We start from the raw sequence: 23,769 nt of genomic DNA, 5'->3' as shown, positions 1-23,769 counted from the left end.
CACAGACCCAGTCATCCTAACTGTCCTGTAGTTGCTGGCTTCAAAGTACCCACTGAACATACATCTGCCTTAGTTGATCAACACCTGCAATCCATTGTACAAAAAAATCCCATCCTACATCAAAGATATCAACCATTTCCTAGCTTGTATGAAATCCGCACCTGTACCACTCCCACCACACACCTTGCTTGTCATCATTGATGCCACCTTCCTCTATACCAACATCCTCCATGTACATGGTCTGTCTGCTTCTGAACGTTTCCTCAGTTAGTTCCCACCTGATTCCAAACCTATGACATCCTTCTTGTTCGTCTTAATCAACATTATACTTACCAACTACTACTTCACCTTTGAGGGGCAGACATACAAGCAGATCAGGGGTGGTATGGCTATGGGAACCAAGATGGCACCTTCCTATGCCAACCATTTCATGGGTCACTTGGAAGGGATTTTCCTGAGATCCATAAGTCTTCAGCCCCTGGTTGGTTTAGATACATTGATGAAATCTTTACCATATGGACTCATGGTGAGACTGACCTGCTAAAATTCCTGTAATCTCTGAATATCCTCCCCCAATTAAATTTCACGTGATCATGCTCTGAATCCCATGCCACTCTCCTTTATGTTGATCTTGTCCTTGCCGAAGGCCAGCTACACACTTCTGTCCACATTAAACGTATCAACAAACAACCGTATGTACATTTTGACAATTGCCATCCTTTCCGTGTCGGACATTCCCTCCCATACAGCCTTGGCATCCGAGGCAAATGTATTTGTTAGGATGCAGACTATTCACAGTAATACACCACCATTCTCACTTCGGCATTCACCGCACGTAATTACCCCACCACCTTAGTTAAAAAGCGAGATTTCTCGGGCCATCACATCCAATCCTGGTACTGCTTGCTCATACCTCCACAAAATGGCTTCAGAGCACACCATTGGTGACTCAGTATTATTCTGCTCTGGAATGTGTCAATCAGCTACTTCGACAGGGTGATGATTTCCTCAAATCCTGCCCTGAAATGAGATCCATTCTGTCTGAAATATTGCCCACCACACCTAGAATGGCTTTCCATTGTCCTCCCAATGTCCACAATGTTCTTGTCAGACCCTATGCTGCTTCTGCACTCATCTCCCTACCCTATAGCTCCTACCCCTGTGATGGTCCCCACTGCAAGACTTGCCCTATTAACCATCCTACCACCACTTATAATAGCCCTGTAACAGGCAAAACATATACTGTGAAAGGGAGAGCCACCCGCCAAAAGATGAGTCATATACCAGCTATTATGTAAATTGGCATGATTACCACCAAATTATCAGTTAGGACGAATGGTTATAGGCAGAGGGTATATACTGGCAACTCGCAATATCGTGTTGCAGAGCATGCTCTACAATGACATTCGTGACCTCAGCACCTCTTTCGCCACACACGCCATCTGGATTCTTCCCCCAGACTCCAGTTTCTCAGAACTCTGCAGGTGGGAACTAGCACTATAACATGTCCTTGTTTCTCGCCACCTGTTGTTATTGTTGTTATGGTGATCTTCAGTCCTGAGTCCTGATACTGGTTTGATGCAGCTCTCCATGCTACTTTATCCTGTGCAAGCTACTTCATCTCCCAGTACTTACTGCAGCCTACATCCTTCTGAATCTGCTTAGTGTATACATCTTTTGGTCTCCCTTTACGATCTTTACCCTCCACGCTGCCCTCCAATGCTAGATTTGTGATCCCTTGATGCCTCATAACATGCCCTACCAACCGGTCTTTTCATCTTGTCAAGTTGTGCCACAAACTCCACTTCTCCCCAATTCTATTCAATACCTCCTCATTAGTTATGTGACCTACCCATCTAATCTTCAGCATTCTTCTGCAGCACCACATTTCAAAAGCTTCTATTCTCTTCTTATCCAAACTATTTATTGTCCATGTTTCACTTCAATACATGGCTACACTCCATACAAATACTTTCAGAAACGACTTCCTGACTCTTAAATCTATACTTGATGTTAACAAATCCCTCTTCTTCAGAAACACTTTCCTTGCCATTGCCAGTCTACGTTTTATATCCTCTCTACTTCGACCATCATCAGTTATTTTGCTCCCCAAATAGCAAAACTCCTTTACTACTTTAAGTGTCTCATTTCCTAATCTAATTCCCTCAGAATCATCCGACTTAATTCGACTACATTCCATTATCCTCGTTTTGCTTTTGTTGGTGTTAATCTTATATGGGCATATGTCCATTCAGTTCAGGTGCTCTTCCAGGTCCTTTGTTTTCTCTGACAGAATTACAATGTCATCGGTGAACCTCAAAGTTTTTATTTCTTCTCCATGGATTTTAATTCCTATTTTGAATTTTTCTTTATTTTCCTTTACTGTTTGCTCAATATACAGATTGAATAACATTGGGGATAAGCTACAACCCTGTCTCATTCTCTTCCCAACCACTGCTTCTTTTTCATGCCCCTCGTCTATTATAACTGCCATCTGGTATCTGTACAAATTGTAAACAGCCTTTCGCTCCCTGTATTTTACCCCTGCCACCTTCATAATTTGAAAGAAAGTATTGCAGTCAACATTGCCAAAAGCTTTCTCTAAGTCTACAAATGCTAGAAATGTAGGTTTGCCTTTCCTTAATCTTCTAAGATAAGGCGTAAGGTCAGTATTGCCTCACGTGTTCCAACATTTCCTCGGAATCCAAACTGATCTTCCCCGAGGTCAGCTTCTACCAGTTTTTCCATTCATCTGTAAAGAATTTGCGTTAGTATTTTGCAGCTCTGACTTATTAAACTGATAGTTCGGTAATTTTCACATCTGTCAACACCTGCTTCCTTTGGGATTGGAATTATTATATTCTTCTTGAAGTCTGAGGGTATTTCGCCTGTGTCATACATCTTGCTCACCAGATGGTAGAGTTTTGTCAGGACTGGCTCTCCCAAGGCTGTCAGCAGTTCTAACGGAATGTTGTCTATTCCTGGGGCCTTGTTTCGACTTAGGTCTTTCAATGCTCTGTAAAACTCTCCACGCAGTATCATATCGCGCATTTCATCTTCATCTACATCCTCTTCCACTTCCTCAAGAACATCGCTCCTGTATAGATGCTCTATATACTCCTTCCACCTTTCTGCTTTCCCTTCTTTGGAGAAAAGAAAACCACTTGCGTGAATATCAAGAGCTCATATGGAAACCCAGTTCTAAGCAAAGGTCTCTTTAATTTTCCTCTAGGCAGCACCTATCTTACTCCTAGTGATATATGCCTCTACATCCTTAAATTTGTCCTCTAGCCATCCCTACTTAGCCATTTTGCACTTCCTGTTGATCTCATTTTTGAGACATTTGTATTCCTTTTTGCCTGCTTCATTTACTGCATTTTTGTATTTCCTCCTTTCATCAATTAAATTCAGTATCTGTTCTGTTACTCAAGGATTTCTACTAGCTCTCATCTTTTTACCTAATTGATCCTCTGCTGCCTTCACTATTTCATTCCTCAAAGCTACCCATTCTTCTTCTACTGTATTTCTTTACCACATTCCTGTCAATTGTTCCCTTATGCTCTCCCTGAAACTCTGTACAACCTCTGGTTTAGTCGGTTTATTCAGGTCCCATCTCCTTAAATTCCCACCTTTTTGCAGTTTCTTCAGTTTTAATATACAGTTGATAACCAATAGTTTGTGGTCAGAGTCCACATCTGCCCCTGGAAATGTCTTGCAATTTAAAACCTGGTTCCTAAATCTCTGTCTTACCATTATATAATCTATCTGAAACCTTCTAGTATCTCCAGGGTTCTTCCATGTATACAACCTATTTTTATGATTCTTGAACTAAGTGTTAGCTATGAGTAAGTTATGCTCCGTGCAAAATTCTACCAGGTGGCTTCCTCTTGCATTTCTTAGCCCCAATCCATATTCACCTACTACATTTCCTTCTCTTCCTTTTCCTATTGTCGAATTCCAGTCACCCGTGACTATTAAATTTTCGTCTCCCTTCCTACCTGAATAATTTCTTTTATCTCATCATACATTTCATCAATCTTTGTCATCTGTGAGCTAATTGGCATATACATTCGTACCACTGTGGTAGTGTGGGCTTCATATCAATCTTGGCCACAATAATGCGTTCGCTATGCTGTTTGTAGCAGCTTACCCGCATTCGTATTTTCCTATTCATTATTAAACCTACTCCTGCATAACCCCTACTTGATTTTGTACTTATAACCCTGTATTCACCTCACCAGAAGTCTTGTTCCTCCTGCCACCGAACTTCACTAATTCCCACTATATCTAACTTAAACCTATCCATTTCCCCTTTTTAAATTTTCTAACCTAACTGCTCGATTAAGGGATCTGACATTCCACGTTCAGATCCGTAGAACACCAGTTTTCTTTCTCCTGATAACGACGTCCCCTTGAGTAGAAACTACAGAGAGATTTGTGTTGATTTCTAACCAATCTACTGATTGTTTTCAGTTATTTACTGCAAGTTAGTGATACTATTTTAAGATTTAAACACCAGTCATATCAGACCACCATATATACCATAAGGAGAGGCAATTAGACATCTTGACAAACAGCTCCATCTCCAGCCTATGTGCTTCTACTTGCTATTTGATAGCATTTTCTCATGGTGCCCAGTTATAAAGGTTCTCGCCTCTTCCGGACTTGCTGATGTTCCACACAATTGCTTTGTTCTGCCTTGGAACAGATTTCCATTAATAAACCTCTCCTAAAGTAATTTAGTATGCTGCTACAGGGTTGTCACAAGTTCTGGAAATCAGGGAATTTCAAATGTGTTGGGGAAATCAGGGAAGTATCAGGTAAATTTGAAAAACACTGGAAAAATCTAGTTTTTGGCTCAGTAGATGAAATGGTTTGTTTACCGAGATGTTGTGCGTTTTCGCTGGCTGGGTGCTGCTGAGTACATGCACCAGTTCCCTACTCCCTCATTTTTAGTGGTCAGCTACAGTGTTGGTTTACACGACTCTTCGCTGCCTTACACACTTCTTTCAAGAGGCCTACTTTCTTCTGAGATCGTTTGGGAAATCAGTGAAATCTGTCATGTGGCTCCAAGGAAATGCATATTTTTGTCACCAAATGTGTTTTTTTTTATTAAAATAAAATAACAACAGTTGCTCTAATGACACACATACCATTTGGCTTGCTTTCTCCATCTAAAAACAGTTCATTACAAAAGGTGATGTTAAGTACTTAAGTGAAACTTCCTGGCAGATTAAAACTGTGTGCCCGACCGAGACTCGAACTCGGGACCTTTGCCTTTCGCGGGCAAGTGCTCTACCAACTGAGCTACCGAAGCACGACTCGCGTCCGGTACTCACAGCTTTACTTCTGCCAGTATCCGTCTCCTACTTAACATTTTTGCTCACTCTGGGGAGACATCCAGAAATCCTTACATTTTTTGTCAACTTGTGTCTTTACTTAACTCTAGATCTCAAAGTTTGTCTGGGAAAAATTCTAAAACTTGTCTTGAAATCAGGGAAATATCAGGATTTCACTTAGGGAAATGTATGCCAACCCTGTGTGAACCTAGTGACTGAACAGCCCCAAAATACTTTCAATTTTCTGAGGTACTCTTCAATACATTTACTTAAAATGTTTTATGATCCTTTTAAATGAGCATTTTAGTAATGTGGCAGTTTTCTCAGGTTGATTTAATTACATGATTGGATATAAGCTGCAGGAAACAATCCCTGAGTGGATAATGAGCAATAAAGGTTTATGGACATGTGCCAGAAATGCTCCAACAGAGTTATGTCCACTCGAAGATGGAGAAAAAACATCAATGACAGTGTAGGTTTCATGATCAAAAGCACACATGAGAACACGCTAGACATGTAAAAATGTTCTGTCTTTTGTACTAGTGTTTCAGCGGTTCATTGGTGTGACAGCAGCTAACCATCAGTACTGGTTCAGCCTCAATGTGCACTTACGATAGATGTTCTTAAGACGTCTCCGTACTGGTGGAAGATAGCTGGAGTGTCGTCTTGTGGTAGTCAAATTACCCTTCTTACCACTGAAGGAACATCTTACACCAGGGTAGGCAGTGTTACCTGCAGGAGGTGCAGATATGACTAAGCTGTGGGGCATTGTGGAAGAATGAAAGGTCCCAAGAGGTGGTCGCCAATAGTCACTGCCCACACATTGAGGTTGAACTGGTATTGATGGTTCACTGTTACCTTACCACAAATGCTAGTACAGACAGAATATTCCCACTTTCCTGGTGTATTCTTATGTTTGCTTTCAGTCATTGAAACCTAAGCTGTGAACTATCTTTTCTCTCCACCTTCCAGCAGATGTACCTCCCTTGAAACAAGTTTCCATACAGTCAGACTCTCTCTCTCTCTCTCTCTCTCTCTCTCTCTCTCTCTCTCTCTCTCTCTCTCTCTCTCTTCCCCTAATTACAGTGTTCAGGAGATTTAAACACATGAGACTACAAGTAAATAAATTAGATGTTCAGTTAAGGGCTCAAAGATAGTATTGCTCTGCATACTGTCTCTGCACTGTTGAGATTTAGAATTAAGTTCATAGGTGGAAACAAAAGTAACTGAGATTGAGTAACAAATATCTGCAGCTGATATAGTAAGCTGTCATACCTCAGTTCAAAAACTTGGGTGAAAGGGGCTGGGTGGACACCCATTTTTGACATTTGGGTTTCTTCTCCAGCCAACAAGGCCATTGTGAAAAATAGATGCCAGGTGCACGCCCCCCCCCCCCCCCCCCCCCCCACACACACACACAAGCCCAGCAGTCTCTGGCAGCGGAAGCCAGACTATGAGCAGCAGTAGGACATGATGAGAGAGGCAACTGGGTGGGGTGGATGGGGGATGGTGAAAAGTGCTGCTGGGGAGCATGCAGGGACAAGGTGGAATGAGCTAGGTGCAGTCAGCTGGATAGTTGGAGGTGGGGGGGGGGGGGGGGGGGGGGGTGGTAAAGTAAAGAAGTAAAAAGACTGGGTGCATTGGTAGAATAGAGGGCTGTGTAGTGCTGGAATGGAAACAGGAAAGGACAATGACTAATGAAGTTTGAGGCCAGGAAGGTTACAGGAACACATGATATCTTGCAGGAAGAGTTCCCATCTGTGCAATTCAGAAAAGCTGGTGTTGGTGGTAAAAATCCATATGATACAGGCTCTGAAACATTCATTGAAATGAAGAACGTCGTGTTGGGTGGTCTGCTCAGCAACAGGGTGGTCCAGTTGTTTCTTAGTCACAGTTTGTCAGTGGCCATTCATGTGGTTAGACAGCTTGTTGGTTGCCATGCCCACATAGAATGCAGCAAAGTGGTTGCAGCTTAGCTTGTAGATTACGTGATTGGTTTCACAGGTGGCCCTGCCTTTGATGAGATAGGTGATGTTCGTGACAAGACTGGAATAGGTGACGGTGAGAGAATGGGACAAGTTTTGTATCCAGGTCTGTTACAGGGATATGAGCCATTAGGTAAGGGGTTGTGTCAGATCCTTCCCACCAACACCAGCTTTTCTGAATTGCGCAGGCTGCAACTGTCTCTGCAATATATCCTATGTTCCCATAACCCTCTTGGCCCCTACCTTTGTTAGTCATTGTCCTCACCCATCTAGCCCCTTCCCTGTTCCCATTCCAGCAGTATACAGCCTTCTATTCAACCAATGCACCCGTCTTTTTACTTATCTCCTTTTCCGCTAGCTGCTCCCCGTCTCCCTCGTCCTCCATCTTAACTACCCAACTGCACCTAGCTGCCCTACCCTCCCTCCATCTTGTCCCTGCACGCTCCCCAGTAGCACTTCATTGTCCCCCTCCCCTACCATGCTATCGCTCCCCCTCCCCACCCCAGCCTTTTCCTTACTGCCACCCAATTGCTTCTCCTATCATGCGCTGCTGCTGCTCGTAATCTGACTTTAGCTGCTCTCCTGTGGTCATGTGTGTGCAAATGGCATTTCAATTTTTGACGAAGGCCTTGTTGACCGAAAGCTTATTTTGTGACAGTCTTTTTGTTGTGCCTATCTGCGACTCATCATCTCCGCTATGTGGTGATAAGTAACCATCCTTTTCATGATGTTGTTATAAAATACAATGGACTTTTTTTTTTAACCAGTTGCCATCCCCTGCAGAATTTCCTTAGATTTCACTAAATGTATGTTCTGCTCCCAATATTATTACTGGAGATCTCTCTGCATGTTATCAAGCAAGGTGCTCAACCACCTTTCTCTGTCAAGTTGTCATATCTACACAGTACGGTAAAGACATTCTGTTGGATGTGGGTGTCAGGTTTGTGACTCTGTTTGTCTTTTTAGTCATTTTATTACATTGAGTAAAAATGTCCTTTGGTTTATTTCAGAACCTAATGGTCTAAGAAACACCAGGCATCATTTCCACATCTAGATGTTTTTTGTGATTATACAGACTTTATTACATGTGCTTACTTCACTGGAATGTCACTATAAAAATGCTTTTAAGGATTTCCTCAAAGGCTGAGAGAAAGTGGTTAGCTCACAGTTTCACTGTTTAATCTACAGTCTTTGCAGACTACCATACAAGAAAACCAACTCCAATAACTGTTCACCATTCAATATTATTATCTGTAATGTTAAAACTTCATGCGACACTATAATAAATACACAAACTAGATAGTGTTTAATCTATGATAGATGATGTTTGCCATACATAACTTTTTTGAGATCACAGAGCAACCTTTCGTAATCATATTCGATATTATTACGTAAATGTAGAAAAATGAATTTCTGGGAAATAAACTTCTTCAGTTTTCATAAACATTTGCATGCCCCGTCAGCACTTACAAATTTACCTGCAGATCATAAGATAAGTTCCTAAATATGAATCCCTTCCTTCCATGTAAAGTTCACGCACGTGTTAGTTTTTGTGCTCAGCGCGCACGCACACACACACACACACACACACACACACACACACACACACACACACACACACCTTCCAGTGCCTCCAAATCTATCACTTGTATTTGCTAGTATGCCCTTTGCAATGTTCGAACGTGGTGATATTATTCTTATTAATAATAAATATGGTAATGGAAAGTCCTGGTGTAATGTGAATAATATAAGAAGTAAATATAGCAGCTCAGTACTCAAGTAAGGCAGTGGTTTGTTTAAAGGCATTTAAGGCTGGAAACTGAGCTACCTTTCAGATAAATCCTTTTTCAACGGTCAGCTTGTACAGTATACAACGACGCAGGAAAAGTGGATCGGGATGTACGTTCTGATTTACTGTAAAGCAATCATCCCTAGTTCAGGATCTTGACTAATGCAGATTTATGTATCATTTAAAGCTTCTGTTCTCATGTTGTCTGCTTCAGTGATAACTGTAATTTGACTTCTTTCATTTGGCATCTACTGCTTCCAAAAATTTTCACTGAAAAGGACTAATCTCACATCTGCATTACAAAGTACAGTAGGTTAAGCTAAAGAAGGGATGCTATGAGAGTGTGTGTGTGTGTGTGTGTGTGTGTGTGTGTGTGTGTGTGTGTGTGTGTGTGTGTGTAGGGGGAGGGGCCGCACGCACATATTTTTGTTATTGGTAGAGTAGTCTTTTATACTTCTGGAATGTTACAGGAGGATGCATTTTAAGGATTTTTTAATTTTTTTTTACAAAGAACAAGCATTTACACTTTGGTACTGCAGTATACTGTGAAATGAAATGCTGAAGTCTAAAACATTTTCAGAATTTTCCACTTGTATACTGTAGCTGCCTCCCTCTTTTTTTAAATTAATTTATTTAGAATATTTATTTGCCTGGCCTTGAGAACTGGTAGTTTATAGGTTTCAAAACTTCCTACTAACTATACTCTTCTTAAATTTCAGGGCATGGGACTCTGGTTGATTTACTCAAGTACCTGTTATCAGGAAGCTGCTGTTGCTTTAATGCTGACTGTTATAATGTGTTACAACTTCCCAAGTGTTTGGATATCAAAACTTCAAGCTGCATGGTGAGAGTAAATGACTGTAATAATCCAGATAGACATAGGAAAATAATATTTGATCAGTACTTAATATTTATATTGCAAAAAGCAAACATCCAAGAAACTATTTCATTATGTACTGCAATGCAGTGCATGTGGCAAATTACGATCAGAATATAAAATGGTGCAATATATATTCATTAACATAACAACTGACCTCTTGAAATAAATTTGGTGAAGAACATTTAATAAGATGTATTATTATAGCTTAGCTTGCTGGTGTGTATGATGCAGCACTAATCTGATACATTGTGGTTTTCAGTTATTGCGTTAGATGGTTATCTGTTCCTATTGCACCAAACACCACTGTGACAACTGATTTCTTTGTATTCTGAATGTCATGAATTTTCCAAAAAATGTACTGTTGATTCCAGATTGTTACTGACTCATTCAAATTTGGCTTTGTAGCTATTTGAGAGTTCGGGTGGGAGCCATAACTCGTACAGCAAGAGCATAATCTGAAATTCATGATTCCATTTTTCTTGGAATTTGAAAGAAATTGTCATTTAACTGTGGTCTTTAAAAACTCAGAAAGGAACATACTTTTTCCATTTGAAGGCATGTCGGCACACAGAAATTACATTCATTGGGTGCATGGGAAAGACTGATTACCAAGCATATGGCTGGCCCTCTCTGAGGCTCAGCTGAGAATAATCCTTTTCTGCATGCATGTATGCTTCTTAACTTTTGCCTTACCTTCTGTCAGTCATAACACAAACCACAGACATCAATAAGGTACACCACAGAAAAGTGTGTGTATTAGCAATGACACTCTCATAATCTTTAAGAAATGAGAAAGGTATCTGGAAGTGTATTGGCATACAGATTAAGTCAAAGTGCAAACAGAAACTGTAGAACAGTTACTTTCTTAGAAGAGAGGGGAGTCATAAGCTGTAATCAAATTTTTGTTAATCATTCAAGCTTGTGTGATGTGAAAAAAAAGCTTAGGATTTAATTAATGAATGATGCAAAGGTTTTCCTGTCGATGAAGTATGTGACACCCCAGAGAAGCCTAATAATGTAGACTAGTTCTTGTATGTTTGTGGATAAACATTGTTCACAGAGGTGACGTGAGTCGCATTGTTCTGTTATGTTGTTTCTCTTATTTTGTTCATAAGAATTTGTAACTCTGATGGTGGGAAATAACTTGTGAAAAATGTAACAGTTTTTCGTGCAAATTTTGGGGTTCTGCCCCCATTTAACTGAACTAGTAACATAATTATTGCGGTCTATCTATGACTTTTAGAACAGACTTGTATGAGCACTGTTTTGTGTACAACTTAGCGACGTGCGATTGTGTGGATCTAGTGCCTGCAATGTGGATTCATCTTTTAATGATGGTTAGAAGCAGCAGAACAATGCAAAGAGAGATTTTATAACTGATGGAACAATAGCTATGACCAAACAGGGTATAATATGAACCATAGAGTTGGAACTCGCAGTGACAGGTTTACATAGACATTAATTTTGAGATTTTTGTGATATTTTGGAATGTTGTAAAGACTGAAACAAGTTCACACTTCTTGAAATGCCAATGTTAGCAGAAATCTGAAAAGCAGATAAAAATAACCTTTGCATCGGTTAAAGCTATAAAATCTTTCCATACTGGTAAGTTACTTTTGAAAATCGTTTCAGATAACAGAAAAAATCAGATGTATCTGAGAAGAGAATTTTCTGGCTTTACTTCCCAGTCAAAAGCTGAGGAACATAAGCCAAATTGTCAATTTTTTTCTTAGAGTCCTTCCCTGAAGAAGAATTGTGAGCAGGTTAAAATATATTGTTTATAGATAATGGGACAAAAAATGAAATGACCACTGGAAATTGTTATTTATCCAATATAGAAAGCCTTGTGTTTAAATTGACGTTGACAAAGAATGTGAAGATGAAGGCAGTAGTGGTGGCTCTGGCGGGAGTAGTTAAATAAATGCAATCCAAATTGGCCACAATAAAAGATTGAGCTCACTGGTGATGAAGACCAAAAAAAAAGTTTGATTCAGAAATAGACAATAAAAGCGAAACACAATTGATTCGACAGAAAAAAGTGCTAATCCACAATTTATTAATGCTTAGTATGATCATATTAGCTATTGTGTTTTCGAATGCATCACACACTATTAACGAATAGTTCTGTATGTACTGTAGGTGCTGTTTGCAGCTATTACAAATAGACTGTCCCACATTGATCATCAGGGCCACTGAGTACTGAACCTCCCTGCCATGTCAATGGTTAGTCCCTTGTGTAGGTGAAATTAGGACAGAAGTGTGATTTTGAAGAGAAAGAAAGAAAGCTAAGCTTATGATAGTGGATAATGACCAACAGCAGGATTTAGATGGTGATAACTTTTGTGTTAAATGGTGTTGGCCATATAACTGGAAATGGAAAGACTGTAGAAGACGTTAAAAATAAGATTGTACTATGGAAAGATGATGTTCAACAACTAAAACTATCCTTTGTAATGATGCCACAAATGTAACGAGAAAAATCATTTGTAAAAATAACACCTGGACAGCGATTGTTCATCAGAGGCAAGAGCATAATTAGGAGTGTCTCAGGGAAGTGCAATATTGTTATCTGTATACATAAATGATCTGACAGATAGGTTGAGCCACAGAGTGGGAGAGTGTTGTTTTTTAGTGTCTCTAGGAGGATACACGATGACTTTGGCAGAATTTATATTAGTGTAATGAATGGCAGCTTGCTCTAAATGTAGAAAAATGTAAGCAAGTGCAGATGAGTAGCAAAAACAAACCTGTAATGTTTGAAAATAGTATCAGTGGTATGCTGTTCAACAAAGTCCCATCAACTAAATACCTAGGCACAGCATTGCTATGCGATATGAAATGGAATGAGCACTTAAGGATGATAGTAGGGAAGGTGTTCATTCAACTTCAGTTCATTGCAACAGTTTTAAGAAAGTGTAGCCCATCTATAAAGGAGACCGTGTATAGAACACTAGGGTGACCCATTCTTGAATATTGCTCAAGTGTTTGGAATTCCCACTACATCAAGTTAAAAGAAGACATTGAAGCATTTCAGAGGCATGCTGCTAGACCGGTCAATACGGGAATGCTTCGGGAAATCAAATAAGAATCCCTGAGGGAAAATGTTGGTCTTTTTCGTGAAACACTATTTAGGAAATTCAGAGAACTGAAATATGGAGCTGACTGCTGGGTGATTCTACTGCTGCCAATGTGCATTTTGAATAAGAGTCGAAAAGAGATGTGAAAAATTAGGGCTCATTCAGAACTATGTAGACAGAAGTATTGCTGCAGGAAAGGGAATGCCTAGCAGTGTACGAAATAACCTCTGCTATGCACCATATGGTGGCTTGTAGGTAGAGAGAGAGAGAGAGAGAAAGAGAGAGAGAGAGAGAGAGAGAGAGAGAGAGAGAGAGAGGTAGGTAGGTAGGTAGATAACATAGTGTATGGAAAAGAACCATCTCATCCTCTTTTTGCATGCAGATTATAGTCCCTTGTGTTGTGTGTTCAAGATATTTACCCTGTCTTCGCAACACAAATTTGATATAAATGATGGAGACAGTCCAGAATTAACATGATCAATACTAAACTGTGTAGAAACTGCACTCAAGCTTTGTGCACAAATCTTCTTTAACAATGAGCCCAGGTTCAAGTACTGAGCTACAGTGCTTAACAACTTATGTACCTACAGTATCTACTTTATCTGTAGAACGAATGGTTGTGTTCTTTCATAGTATTGTTTGTAGTCCATGTAAAATTTTTCATAATCATATCGCTATTACTTTTTTGTGCTTCACTATACAGTACAAAGAAGTGGTCTGTGAAGCTCTTGTTCTTTTGTCCCCTGTGCTGTGAAATTTCCCTGAATTGCCAAATTTTGTCTTATAACACGAAGAAACAGTTTATCATATTGTACACTTTTCAAAAAAATTGATTGGTGTTCCACATGTATTAGCGTTTTACCGTAAGTGAAATACTAATTTTTTAATTAATTAGTTTTTCCACAAGACAGTTCCAAATGTGCCTTATTATTTTGTATTTGTTCTTGCAGACGTTTCCTTCACTTGACTATCAGGTCTCTCTAAGCAGCTTTTCCATGTGCTATATTTACAGTTTAAAAATTGTCCACTAGAATGCTTGCAAGAGATCATTTGTGTTCAGAAAGGATAGATTAAATAAAGTAGGTGGTGGTGTATTTGTGTCTGTCTGGTAATAGTTTATCTTGTAGTGAAGCTGAAATAGATAGGTCCTGCAAATTACTATGGGTAAAGGTTATACTCAACAGCCATACCAGAATAATGATTGACTCCTCCTACCGAACCCATTGAATTACAGAACCGTATCGCTGACCTCAATTTGCAGTAGGATTTTGGAGCATATACTGTACTCAATCATTATGAATCACCTTGAAGAAAATGACTTATTGATACATAACAACATGGATTCAGAAAATATTGTTCTTGTGCAACACAGCTAGCACTATATTCCCATGAAGTAATGAGTGCTGTCGACAAGGGATCTTAGATTGATTCGATATTCCTAGATTTCCAGAAGGCTTTTGATACCTTTCCTCACAAGTGACTATTAATCAAGTAGCGTGCATATGGAGTATCGTCTCAGTTGTGTGACTGGATTTGTGATTTCCTTTCGGAGAGGTCACAGTTCATAGTGATAGACGATAAATCATCGAGTAGAACAGAAGTGATATTTGGCATTTTGGATGGTAGTGTCATAGGCTCTCTGCTGTTCCTGATTTACATACATGATGTAGGCGATAATCTGAACAACCCCCTTAGATTATTTGCAGATGGTGCTGTAATTTACAGTCTAGTAAAATAATCAGACAAGCAGTTCCAGTTACAAAATTATCTGCAGAGAATTTCTGTATGGTGCAAAAAGTGGCAATTGGCACTAAACAAAGAAAAGTGTGAGGTCATCCACATGGATACTAAAAGAAATCTGATAAATTTTGGGTATACGATAAATCGCACAAATCTAAGGGCTGTCAATTCGACTAAATACATAGGAATTACAATTACGAGCAACTTAAATTGGAAAGACCACATAGATAATAGAGCTTTATTGGCAGAACACTTAGAAGATACGACAAACCCACTAAAGAGACAGCCTATGTTACACTTCTCCATCCTCTGCCGAAGTATTGCTGCGCAGTGTGAGATCCTTACCAGGTAGGATTGACAGAGGACTCTGAAAAAGTGCAAAACAAAAGGGGCAGCTCGTTTAGTGTTATCGCACAATAGCGGTGAGTATCACTGATATGATACGCGAGTTCGGTGGCAGTCACTGAAACAAAAGCAGTTTTCTTTGCCGTGAGATTTATGTACGAAATTTTAATCGCCAACTTTCTCTTCCGAATGCGAAAATATTTTGTTGACACCCACCTATGTAGGGAGAAATGATCATCATAATAAAATAAGAGAAATCAGTGCTCAAACGGAAAGATTTAGGTGTTCCTTTTTCCCATGGGCCATTAGAGAGTGGAATGATATAGTAGTAGTATGAAAATGGTTCGATGAACCTTCTGCCAGGCATTTAAGTGTGAACTGCAGAGGAACCATGTAGATGTAGATACAAAGGTGGGAGACTAAGTTTAATTTGTTTCTTTCAAGATACTGAGGCATAAAGTTTTCAGTCAGCAGAAGAACTCTACTTGGTCATTCGTGACATGGTAAGAAGCGAGAAGCTGTACTGCTGGTTCATAAGGAGACCTTATGGACTGATCTTCTTAAGTCTTCTACGTCCTTCTAAGATTTGAAGCTCAGTTCTCAGACATCAGGTTCTTAAAACAGTAAAACTATTTAGAAATGAATCAAATATTTTTAAGTATTATATCAATTTCATATAAGTACAGACTAAAAGTACATAGTGTTGCTATTAGTGAGAATAGGACCATCAGTGCCAAGCACCAAGTGCAGACAACTTTGTTAAAACATTCTAGATGTTTTATATTTAACAGCTTCTGTAAATCTTAATAAATCAGTTTTTTGCAAGCATGTTTGAGTAGTCTGTCAAAACTGCTTTAGGAAAGGTAATGCTCATGCACTGACCTTCAGATTTTATGAGAATGAAGAGAATTGAGGAAGACCAGTTTGTAAGGTCCTCTTGTCAGTGTAAAATAGGCAAGGTCTTGTGATAATTGGACTTAACTGGCGAAACCTCGCCAAAAAAGAGTCATAAATTGTACCGTTGCCCCAGTTGCTAAACTTGTTTTATTTGTGCTAGGCCTCCATGTTGTCCCTCTTTTTTTCTGCTCTTGTGTAGCCCTTTTTTTTCTTTCTTCAAAATCAGCTAGTGATATTAAAATATTTCTCTCTTTTGTCATTAAAAAACACTCTTTCGCATTAGTTTGAAGTGACTAATGCTTATCAGATGATGTCAGTGCTCGTCACACATTGCATTTTTATCCAAGACCATTCACATTTCTAGTTACAAAATCTTTTTCAACCTCATTTGTTTAAGTTTGGATTAATTGCCTCTTCTGTTCACTCTAGTATTGACTGTGTTTTTAATATATCATCAGTAAATATTAACAACAAAATGTAAATAAGTAAAATGTACCAAATGTTATTTTCTAGATATATCAACTTCGGCAGTACAAGTTTTATTTCACCCCCTCTTACCACTGATCTCCCACTTCACACCCCTGTCCTTTACATGATGTACAGCTTTTTTAAATTGTTTATCTACAAATTGTGGCCTCTGTGTGCTCTGACAATGTTGATGTAGTAGTATATGAATGGTGAGTTACCTTTTGTGCTGTGCCATAACACATTCTACAAAGAAAAATTATCAGTCAGGCCACCTGCTTGCTGCCTGACATCAGTATTTCTCCCCAAGGCTCTCAAACATGTTCCTTTCATCAAAGATATGACTGACAACAGTGACTTGTTGATTAGTGACTTAGCTTCATTTACATTAAAGATGTATATCTAACCGGAACTAAAGCCTGATACGCTCCCTGCATCTCAGCTATTACAGCTCATCTCGGGTACTTCTGATCTTTACAACTGATTCCTGTAATTTTGTCAAACCCTGAGAAATTGGAATCCTTGTACAGAAAGGTACTCCAGAGAGTAAGCTATCTTGAAGCCGAGGATGCTCCCTTTAAGTACATATAACACTGGTCTCTATACTTACTTATCAGTGACAGCTGACAGTCTTTTTTGTTCTGGAACAGTGCAAAAATTGTCTGCAGCCAAGGTATGTTGCAGCTCAACGCCCCCCTCAAAATTGGAGATTGCATACTGAAAATGAAATCTTTGCAATTGACACTCATCACACAGCAATTTAATGTTGTCTATGGAAAAGAGCTTGGCCCTTCCAGTGTATGGTTATTTTAACCAAAATACTATAGCTTTTACATATACATATTGTTGTTAAAGAAACAATACCATATATCTGACTTTCACAATTTCCAGATTTTTGTCAGTTTGCATAACTTCTGTTACTGCAGGGATGGCAAATAACTTGATAAAATTATGTAAATCCAGTGCAACTGCAGAAGAGTGAAATATTGCCTAACTGGAGCACCAGATGATGAGTGAAATGCAGGAAGATCAGCAGAGGATCAGTGATGGACACAATAGGTGACATCCATCAGGCACTCTTAAAAACAAATGTTCCCTTTATTACATTACTTTCATGTTCATGTAAGGAACAGTTTCTTTCTCACTATAAAGATTGTCCTCTGAAACACTGTCCTTAAACATCAACTGAAACCCTGACTGCATTCCAATATGATAAGAAACATGAGATATGAATCAAGCAATAAAAATGTCCTGTGGCTGCTTGCGCTTTTGTGTTTATATCTCATGTCAACATGGAGTGAGTTATGCAGTATTGTTTCTTTGATGACAACATATACTTAACAAGCAACTCTGAAATAAAGAGGAGTGTGGACAGACTGTATGTTAATATCGCTTAGTGAAAACTACAGTTATGTGGCAGAGCTATCCAGGCATCATGTCTTTCAGGAGTACTAGCCCAGAAGAATTTCTGTGAAGCTTGGAAGGTAGGGAAGAGATACTGGTAAAATTGAGGCTGTCAAGGCAAGCTGTGAACACAATCAACTACTGCATTGCCCACAAAAGACATCTGTTTGTGTTTGTGTCCTTGGCTGTAGAGTTCCAGTCCAAGAGCAGCAGCTCTCAGTTTGTATAGAGTTTAATTTAGTGGTAGTCTTATGTACTCCTGAGTAGAAGCAAATAGTAGCAGTTTACCTGTTTTGTAGTTGTTAGAGTTGAGTTTTCTGTTCATTTTTGTGAATGTAGTTAAATTTGTAGTATAATTTAGTGCTGCAGTTGTCACTAGTGTCACTTTATTTACTTGATTCTGTGACCTATTTTGCATTTGCTGTTCTTAAAGCATGCTGTGAACTGGTTTTGGTGAAAGGCTCAATGTTTTCTAGTAGGTTGCATTTGTATATTTAATAAGTTTGGCAGTGCAAATCCTCATCTAAAAGACAACAGGGCTCATTTTCATCATCATTTTCTTCTTCTTCCTCGTTGCTTCATTTGAATTTTAGTAGTAGGTTCTGTACATGCTATATGCAGACACAGGAGAAGCTGGCTGCAGTTCATGAACAGCTGAAGATACTGCTGGCCACAGTCAGCTGTCTGCAACCTGCTGCCTCAGGATGTATTAGTGATGGAGAAGTGATGCATTGCACGGTACACATAAGATGACGCTCGCTTTGCCCAAAGGCTCTGCTGCCGAGGCACTTTCCAATGTGCATGGCCTGGGGGAACCATACTCACTGCAGAGTGAGTGGCAAGTTGTATCACATTCGTTTCACTCTCCCCTCTCCCATTCACCCTGCACGTCAACAAATGGTCACTACTTGAGCAGGGTCCAAGTAGGCACACAGAGGACTGGTATGCTAGTTATCAAGAGCTCCAGTGTTATTAGGGCACATTATGGAGCCCACTACTGAAATACCTTCCAGGGCTGGAAGTGAGTCCAGTGTGTGCTCAGTATGTATGCCTGGGGAGAGGAGGGCTTCAAAGACTTGGTGAAGGTCTACCTCTCAGTGGCTGTGGACTGTCCTGGGGACAGTGATAAAGTTGCAGCTCATGTCGGCACTAGTGACACCTGTCATTTGGGTCTGACACCATCCACAGTTCATACAAGTGAGCTGGTCTCATTCGTGCTGTATAAGCGGAGCTCACAATTTGCAGTATCATACCCAGAATTGATCGAGGTTCTTTGGTTTGAAGCTGGGTGGAGGGTGGAGGGTCCCAATCAAGAGGCTACATTGATTCAGTGACTGTTTTGGCTGCTGGACGTGCATTTTGGAGTGGAGAATTGTAGGATACCCCTTCATAGATCAAAGACACTTCAAATGTCAGAATTCTAGCAGTAAAATGACAAAGCATTAGTAACAAAGTCCTGAAAAGTTATTGAACAGAGAGCTGGAGTGAACCCAAAAGAGAAAGCTCTGAACTATTTAACGAGGCCTGGAACATAGATTGAAGAGACAGATTACTTGCATTGAAACAGGGAGTATTTATTCAAAGGAACAAAAATACTGGGTATATTGATCAAAATTGAGTCTGGCTGTGAAGTTATCTGGACACAAGTAATTAGCTTAGACCAACTCAAGTTAGAATCATTCAGAGTAAGTCTGCAATAAGTAGTGCAGAAGTACCCTGATCATGTAGTGTTAGTTGGAGGCAACTATAACCTATCGAGTATAGACTACGATGTTCATTGCAGTTGGTATGGACAAACATTTGTGTGAAGCAGTTTTGAACACTGTTTTTCAAAAATTCTCTTGAGCATCTTGTTTGACAACGCACACACATTGGAAATATTTTAGACTTTGTGGCTGTAAAAAGGCCTGATCTTGTCAACAGTTTCAATATAGATGCAGGGACTGGCAATCATGATGTTGTTATAGTGATGATGGTAATGAAAGTTCTTAAGTGTTCAAGAAGACGAGAGTGTTTTTATGCTGGAAGGAGAAGCTGAGCAGTTCTTAGCATCATACTTTGGCAATGCACGGGCACCATGTAGTTCCAGTATGGTGCTATGAGCAATATATTGTGTAGCACGATGTTATTGTTTCCACAGTTTTGTTCATCCCTTTGTGTGCAGCTCTATTAAACTAAATCTTGTTGAAGATTCAGCACAATAGAACAAACAAACCCTTTTAGGTGTGCCATCTGACTGAAAACAATGTAAGAAATACTCAGGAGTTTTTCTCAAAGAAAAGCTGTACAAAATCCTATTCCTTGATCACCTAGTCCTCTCCCAGTATTGCCTTCATCTATAACTTACAGCTGTTCCTTTAATAATGCTGAAATTGATAGAACTTAGTTTTCTTGGGGAATTTTGTCATTTATAACTGTATCTGTCAAGAGGCTAAAGTTAAAAAAAAATTCTCTCTCTCTCTCTCTCTCTCTCTCTCTCTCTCTCTCTCTCTCTCTCTCTCTCAAAGGCAAACCTACGTTTCTAGCATTTGTAGACTTAGAGGAAGCTTTTGACAATGTTTACTGGAATAATCTCTTTCAAATTCTAAAGGTGGCATGGACAAAATACAGGGAGCGAAAGGCTATTTACTATTTGTACAGAAACCAGATGGCAGTTACAAGAGTCGAGGGACATGAAAGGAAAGCAGTGGTTGGGAAGGGAGTAAGATAGAGTTGTAGCCTCTCCCCGATGTTATTCAATCTGTATATTGAGCAAGCAGTAAAGGAAACAAAAGAAAAATTCGGATTAGGTATTACAATCCAGGGAGAAGAAATACACACTTTAAGGTTCACCGATGACATTGTAATTCTGTCAGAGACGGCAAAGGACTTGGAAGAGCAGTTAAATGGAATGGACAGTGTCTTGAAAGGAGGGTATAAGATGAACATCAACAAAAGCAACACGAGTATAATGGAATGTAGTCGAATTACGTAGGGTGATGCTGAGGGAATTAGATTAGGAAATGAGACACTTAAAGTAGTAAAGGAGTTTTGCTATTTGGGGAGCAAAATAACTGATGATGGTCAAAGTAGAGAGGATATAAAATGTAGACTGGAAATGGCAAGGAAAGAGTGTCTGAAGAAGAGGAATTTGTTAACATCAAGTATACATTTAAGTGTCGGGAAGTCATTTCTGTAAGTATTTGTATGGAGTGTAGCCATGTATGGAAATGAAACATGGACAATAAATAGTTTGGAGAAGAAGAGAATAGAAGCTTTAGAAATGTGGTGCTACAGAAGAATGCTGAAGATTAGATGGGTAGATCACATAACTAATGAGGAAGTATTGAATAGGATTGGGGAGAAGAGAAGTTTGTGGCACAACTTGACAAGAAGAAAAGACCGGTTGGTAGGACATGTTCTGAGGCATCAAGGGATCACAAATCTAGCATTGGAGGGCAGCGTGGAGGGTAAACATCGTAAAGGGAGACCAAGATATGAATACACTAAGCAGATTCAGAAGGATGTAGGTTGCAGTAGGTACTGTGTGATGAAGAGGCTTGCACAGGATAGAGTAGCATGGAGAGCTGCATTAAACCAGTCTCAGGACTGAAGACCACTACAATATATATATATATATAAAACAAAGATTCCAAGACTTACCAAGCGGGAAAGCGCCGGCAGACAGGCACATGAACAAAACACACAAACACACACACACACAGAATTACGAGCTTTCGCAACTGGCAGTTGCTTCGTCAGGAAAGAGGGAAGGAGAGGGAAAAATGAAAGGATGTGGGTTTTAAGGGAGAGGGTAAGGAGTCATTCCAATCCCGGGAGCGGAAAGACTTCCCTTAGGGGAAAAAAAGGACAGGTGTACACTCGCGCGCGCGCGCACACACACACACACACACACACACACACACACACACACACACACACACACACACACACACACATATATCCATCCGCACATACACAGACACAAGCAGACATATTTAAAGGCAAAGAGTTAAGGGCAGAGATGTCAGTCGAGGCGGAAGTACAGAGGCAAAGAAGTTGTTGAAAGACAGGTGAGGTATGAGCGGCGGCAACTTGGTAACCAGCTACAATGGGGCGGCCAGGATATTTGGGTTTGTGAATTTTAGGAAGTAGGTAGAAGGTAGGAGTGCGAGGTGACGGTGGGGTGAGGAGTTTGATGGAGTCAGGTGAAAGGTTTTGTAGGGGGCCTAAGGTTCTGAGGATTCCTTGAAGCTCCGCCTGGACATCAGGAATGGGATTACTTCGGCAAAGTTTGTATGTAGAGTTGTCTGAAAGCTGACGCAGTCCCTCAGCCACGTACTCCCGACGATCAAGTACCACAGTCGTGGAACCCTTGTCAGCCGGAAGAATGATGATGGATCGGTCAGCTTTCAGATCACGGATAGCCTGGGATTCGGCTGTGGTGATGTTGGGAGTAGGATTAAGGTTTTTCAAGAAAGATTGAGAGGCAAGGCTGGAAGTGAGAAATTCCTGGAAGGTTTGGAGAGGGTGATTTTGAGGAAGAGGAGGTGGGTCCCGCTGTGATGGAGGACAGAACTGTTGCAGGCAGGGTTCAATTTGGATAGTGTCTTGGGGAGTTGGATCATTAGGAGTGGGATCAGGATTATTTTTCTTCGTGGCAAAGTGATATTTCCAGCAGAGACTACGAGTGTAGGACTGTAAATCTTTGACAAGGGCAGTTTGGTTGAACCTGGGAGTGGGGCTGAAGGTGAGGCCTTTGGATAGGACAGAGGTTTCGGATTGGGAGAGGAGTTTGGAGGAAAGGTTAACTACTGAATTGGGGTGTTGTGGTTCCAGATTGTGTTGACTAGAATTTTGAGGTGTTGGGGGGAGTGGAGCTGGAAGTGGGAGATTGAGTAGATGGGAGAGACTGGGTCTGTGTGCTGACTCCATCAAACTCCTCACCCCACCGTCACCTCGCACTCCTACCTTCTACCTACTTCCTAAAATTCACAAACCCAAATATCCTGGCCGCCCCATTGTAGCTGGTTACCAAGCCCCCACAGAACGTATCTCTGCCTACGTAGATCAACACCTTCAACCCATTACATGCAGCCTCCCATCCTTCATCAAAGACACCAACCACTTTCTCGAACGCCTGGAATCCGTACCCAGTCTGTTACCCCCAGAAACCATCCTGGTAACCATTGATGCCACTTCCCTATACACAAATATCCCGCACGTCCAGGGCCTCGCTGCAATGGAGCACTTCCTTTCACGCCGATCACCTGCCACCCTACCTAAAACCTCTTTCCTCGTCACCTTAGCCAGCTTCATCCTGACCCACAACTTCTTCACTTTTGAAGGCCAGACATACCAACAATTAAAGGGAACAGCCATGGGTACCAGGATGGCCCCCTCGTATGCCAACCTATTTATGGGTCGCTTAGAGGAAGCCTTCTTGGTTACCCAAGCCTGCCAACCCAAAGTTTGGTACAGATTTATTGATGACATCTTCATGATCTGGACTCACAGTGAAGAACAACTCCAGAATTTCCTCTCCAACCTCAACTCCTTTGGTTCCATCAGATTCACCTGGTCCTACTCCAAATCCCATGCCACTTTCCTAGATGTTCACCTCCATCTGTCCAATGGCCAGCTGCACACATCCGTCCACATCAAACCCACCAACAAGCAACAGTACCTCCATTATGACAGCTGCCACCCATTCCATATCAAACGGTCCCTTCCCTACAGCCTAGGCCTTTGTGGCAAACGAATCTGCTCCAGTCCTGAATCCCTCGACCATTACACCAACAACCTGAAAACAGCTTTCGCATCCCGCAACTACCCTCCCAACCTGGTACAGAAGCAGATAACCAGAGCC

The 23,769-nt window shown here is 40.5% G+C and overlaps 1 protein-coding gene and 1 non-coding gene across 3 annotated transcripts in view; one reads left to right on the top strand and one right to left on the bottom strand.

Annotated features, from left to right (window-relative positions):
• Positions 1-23,769, top strand: part of LOC126266776 (nuclear envelope integral membrane protein 1a) — a 123,147-nt gene that overhangs the window by 89,835 nt on the left and 9,543 nt on the right. For both annotated transcript variants that reach the window (XM_049971313.1, XM_049971314.1), the window contains one exon: positions 9,833-9,957. In XM_049971313.1, the coding sequence (XP_049827270.1) occupies positions 9,833-9,957 (125 nt within the window). The remainder of the gene's footprint in view (positions 1-9,832; positions 9,958-23,769) is intronic.
• On the bottom strand, positions 5,244-5,318 carry Trnas-cga (transfer RNA serine (anticodon CGA)). The gene has a single exon. It is a non-coding gene; the product is annotated as a tRNA-Ser (tRNA).

The sequence above is a fragment of the Schistocerca gregaria genome, chromosome 4 (assembly GCF_023897955.1).
Source record: "Schistocerca gregaria isolate iqSchGreg1 chromosome 4, iqSchGreg1.2, whole genome shotgun sequence".
Taxonomy (NCBI): Eukaryota; Metazoa; Arthropoda; class Insecta; order Orthoptera; family Acrididae; genus Schistocerca; species Schistocerca gregaria.
Note: the sequence above shows the minus strand (reverse complement) of the source record. Positions and strands in the feature narration are given on the sequence as shown.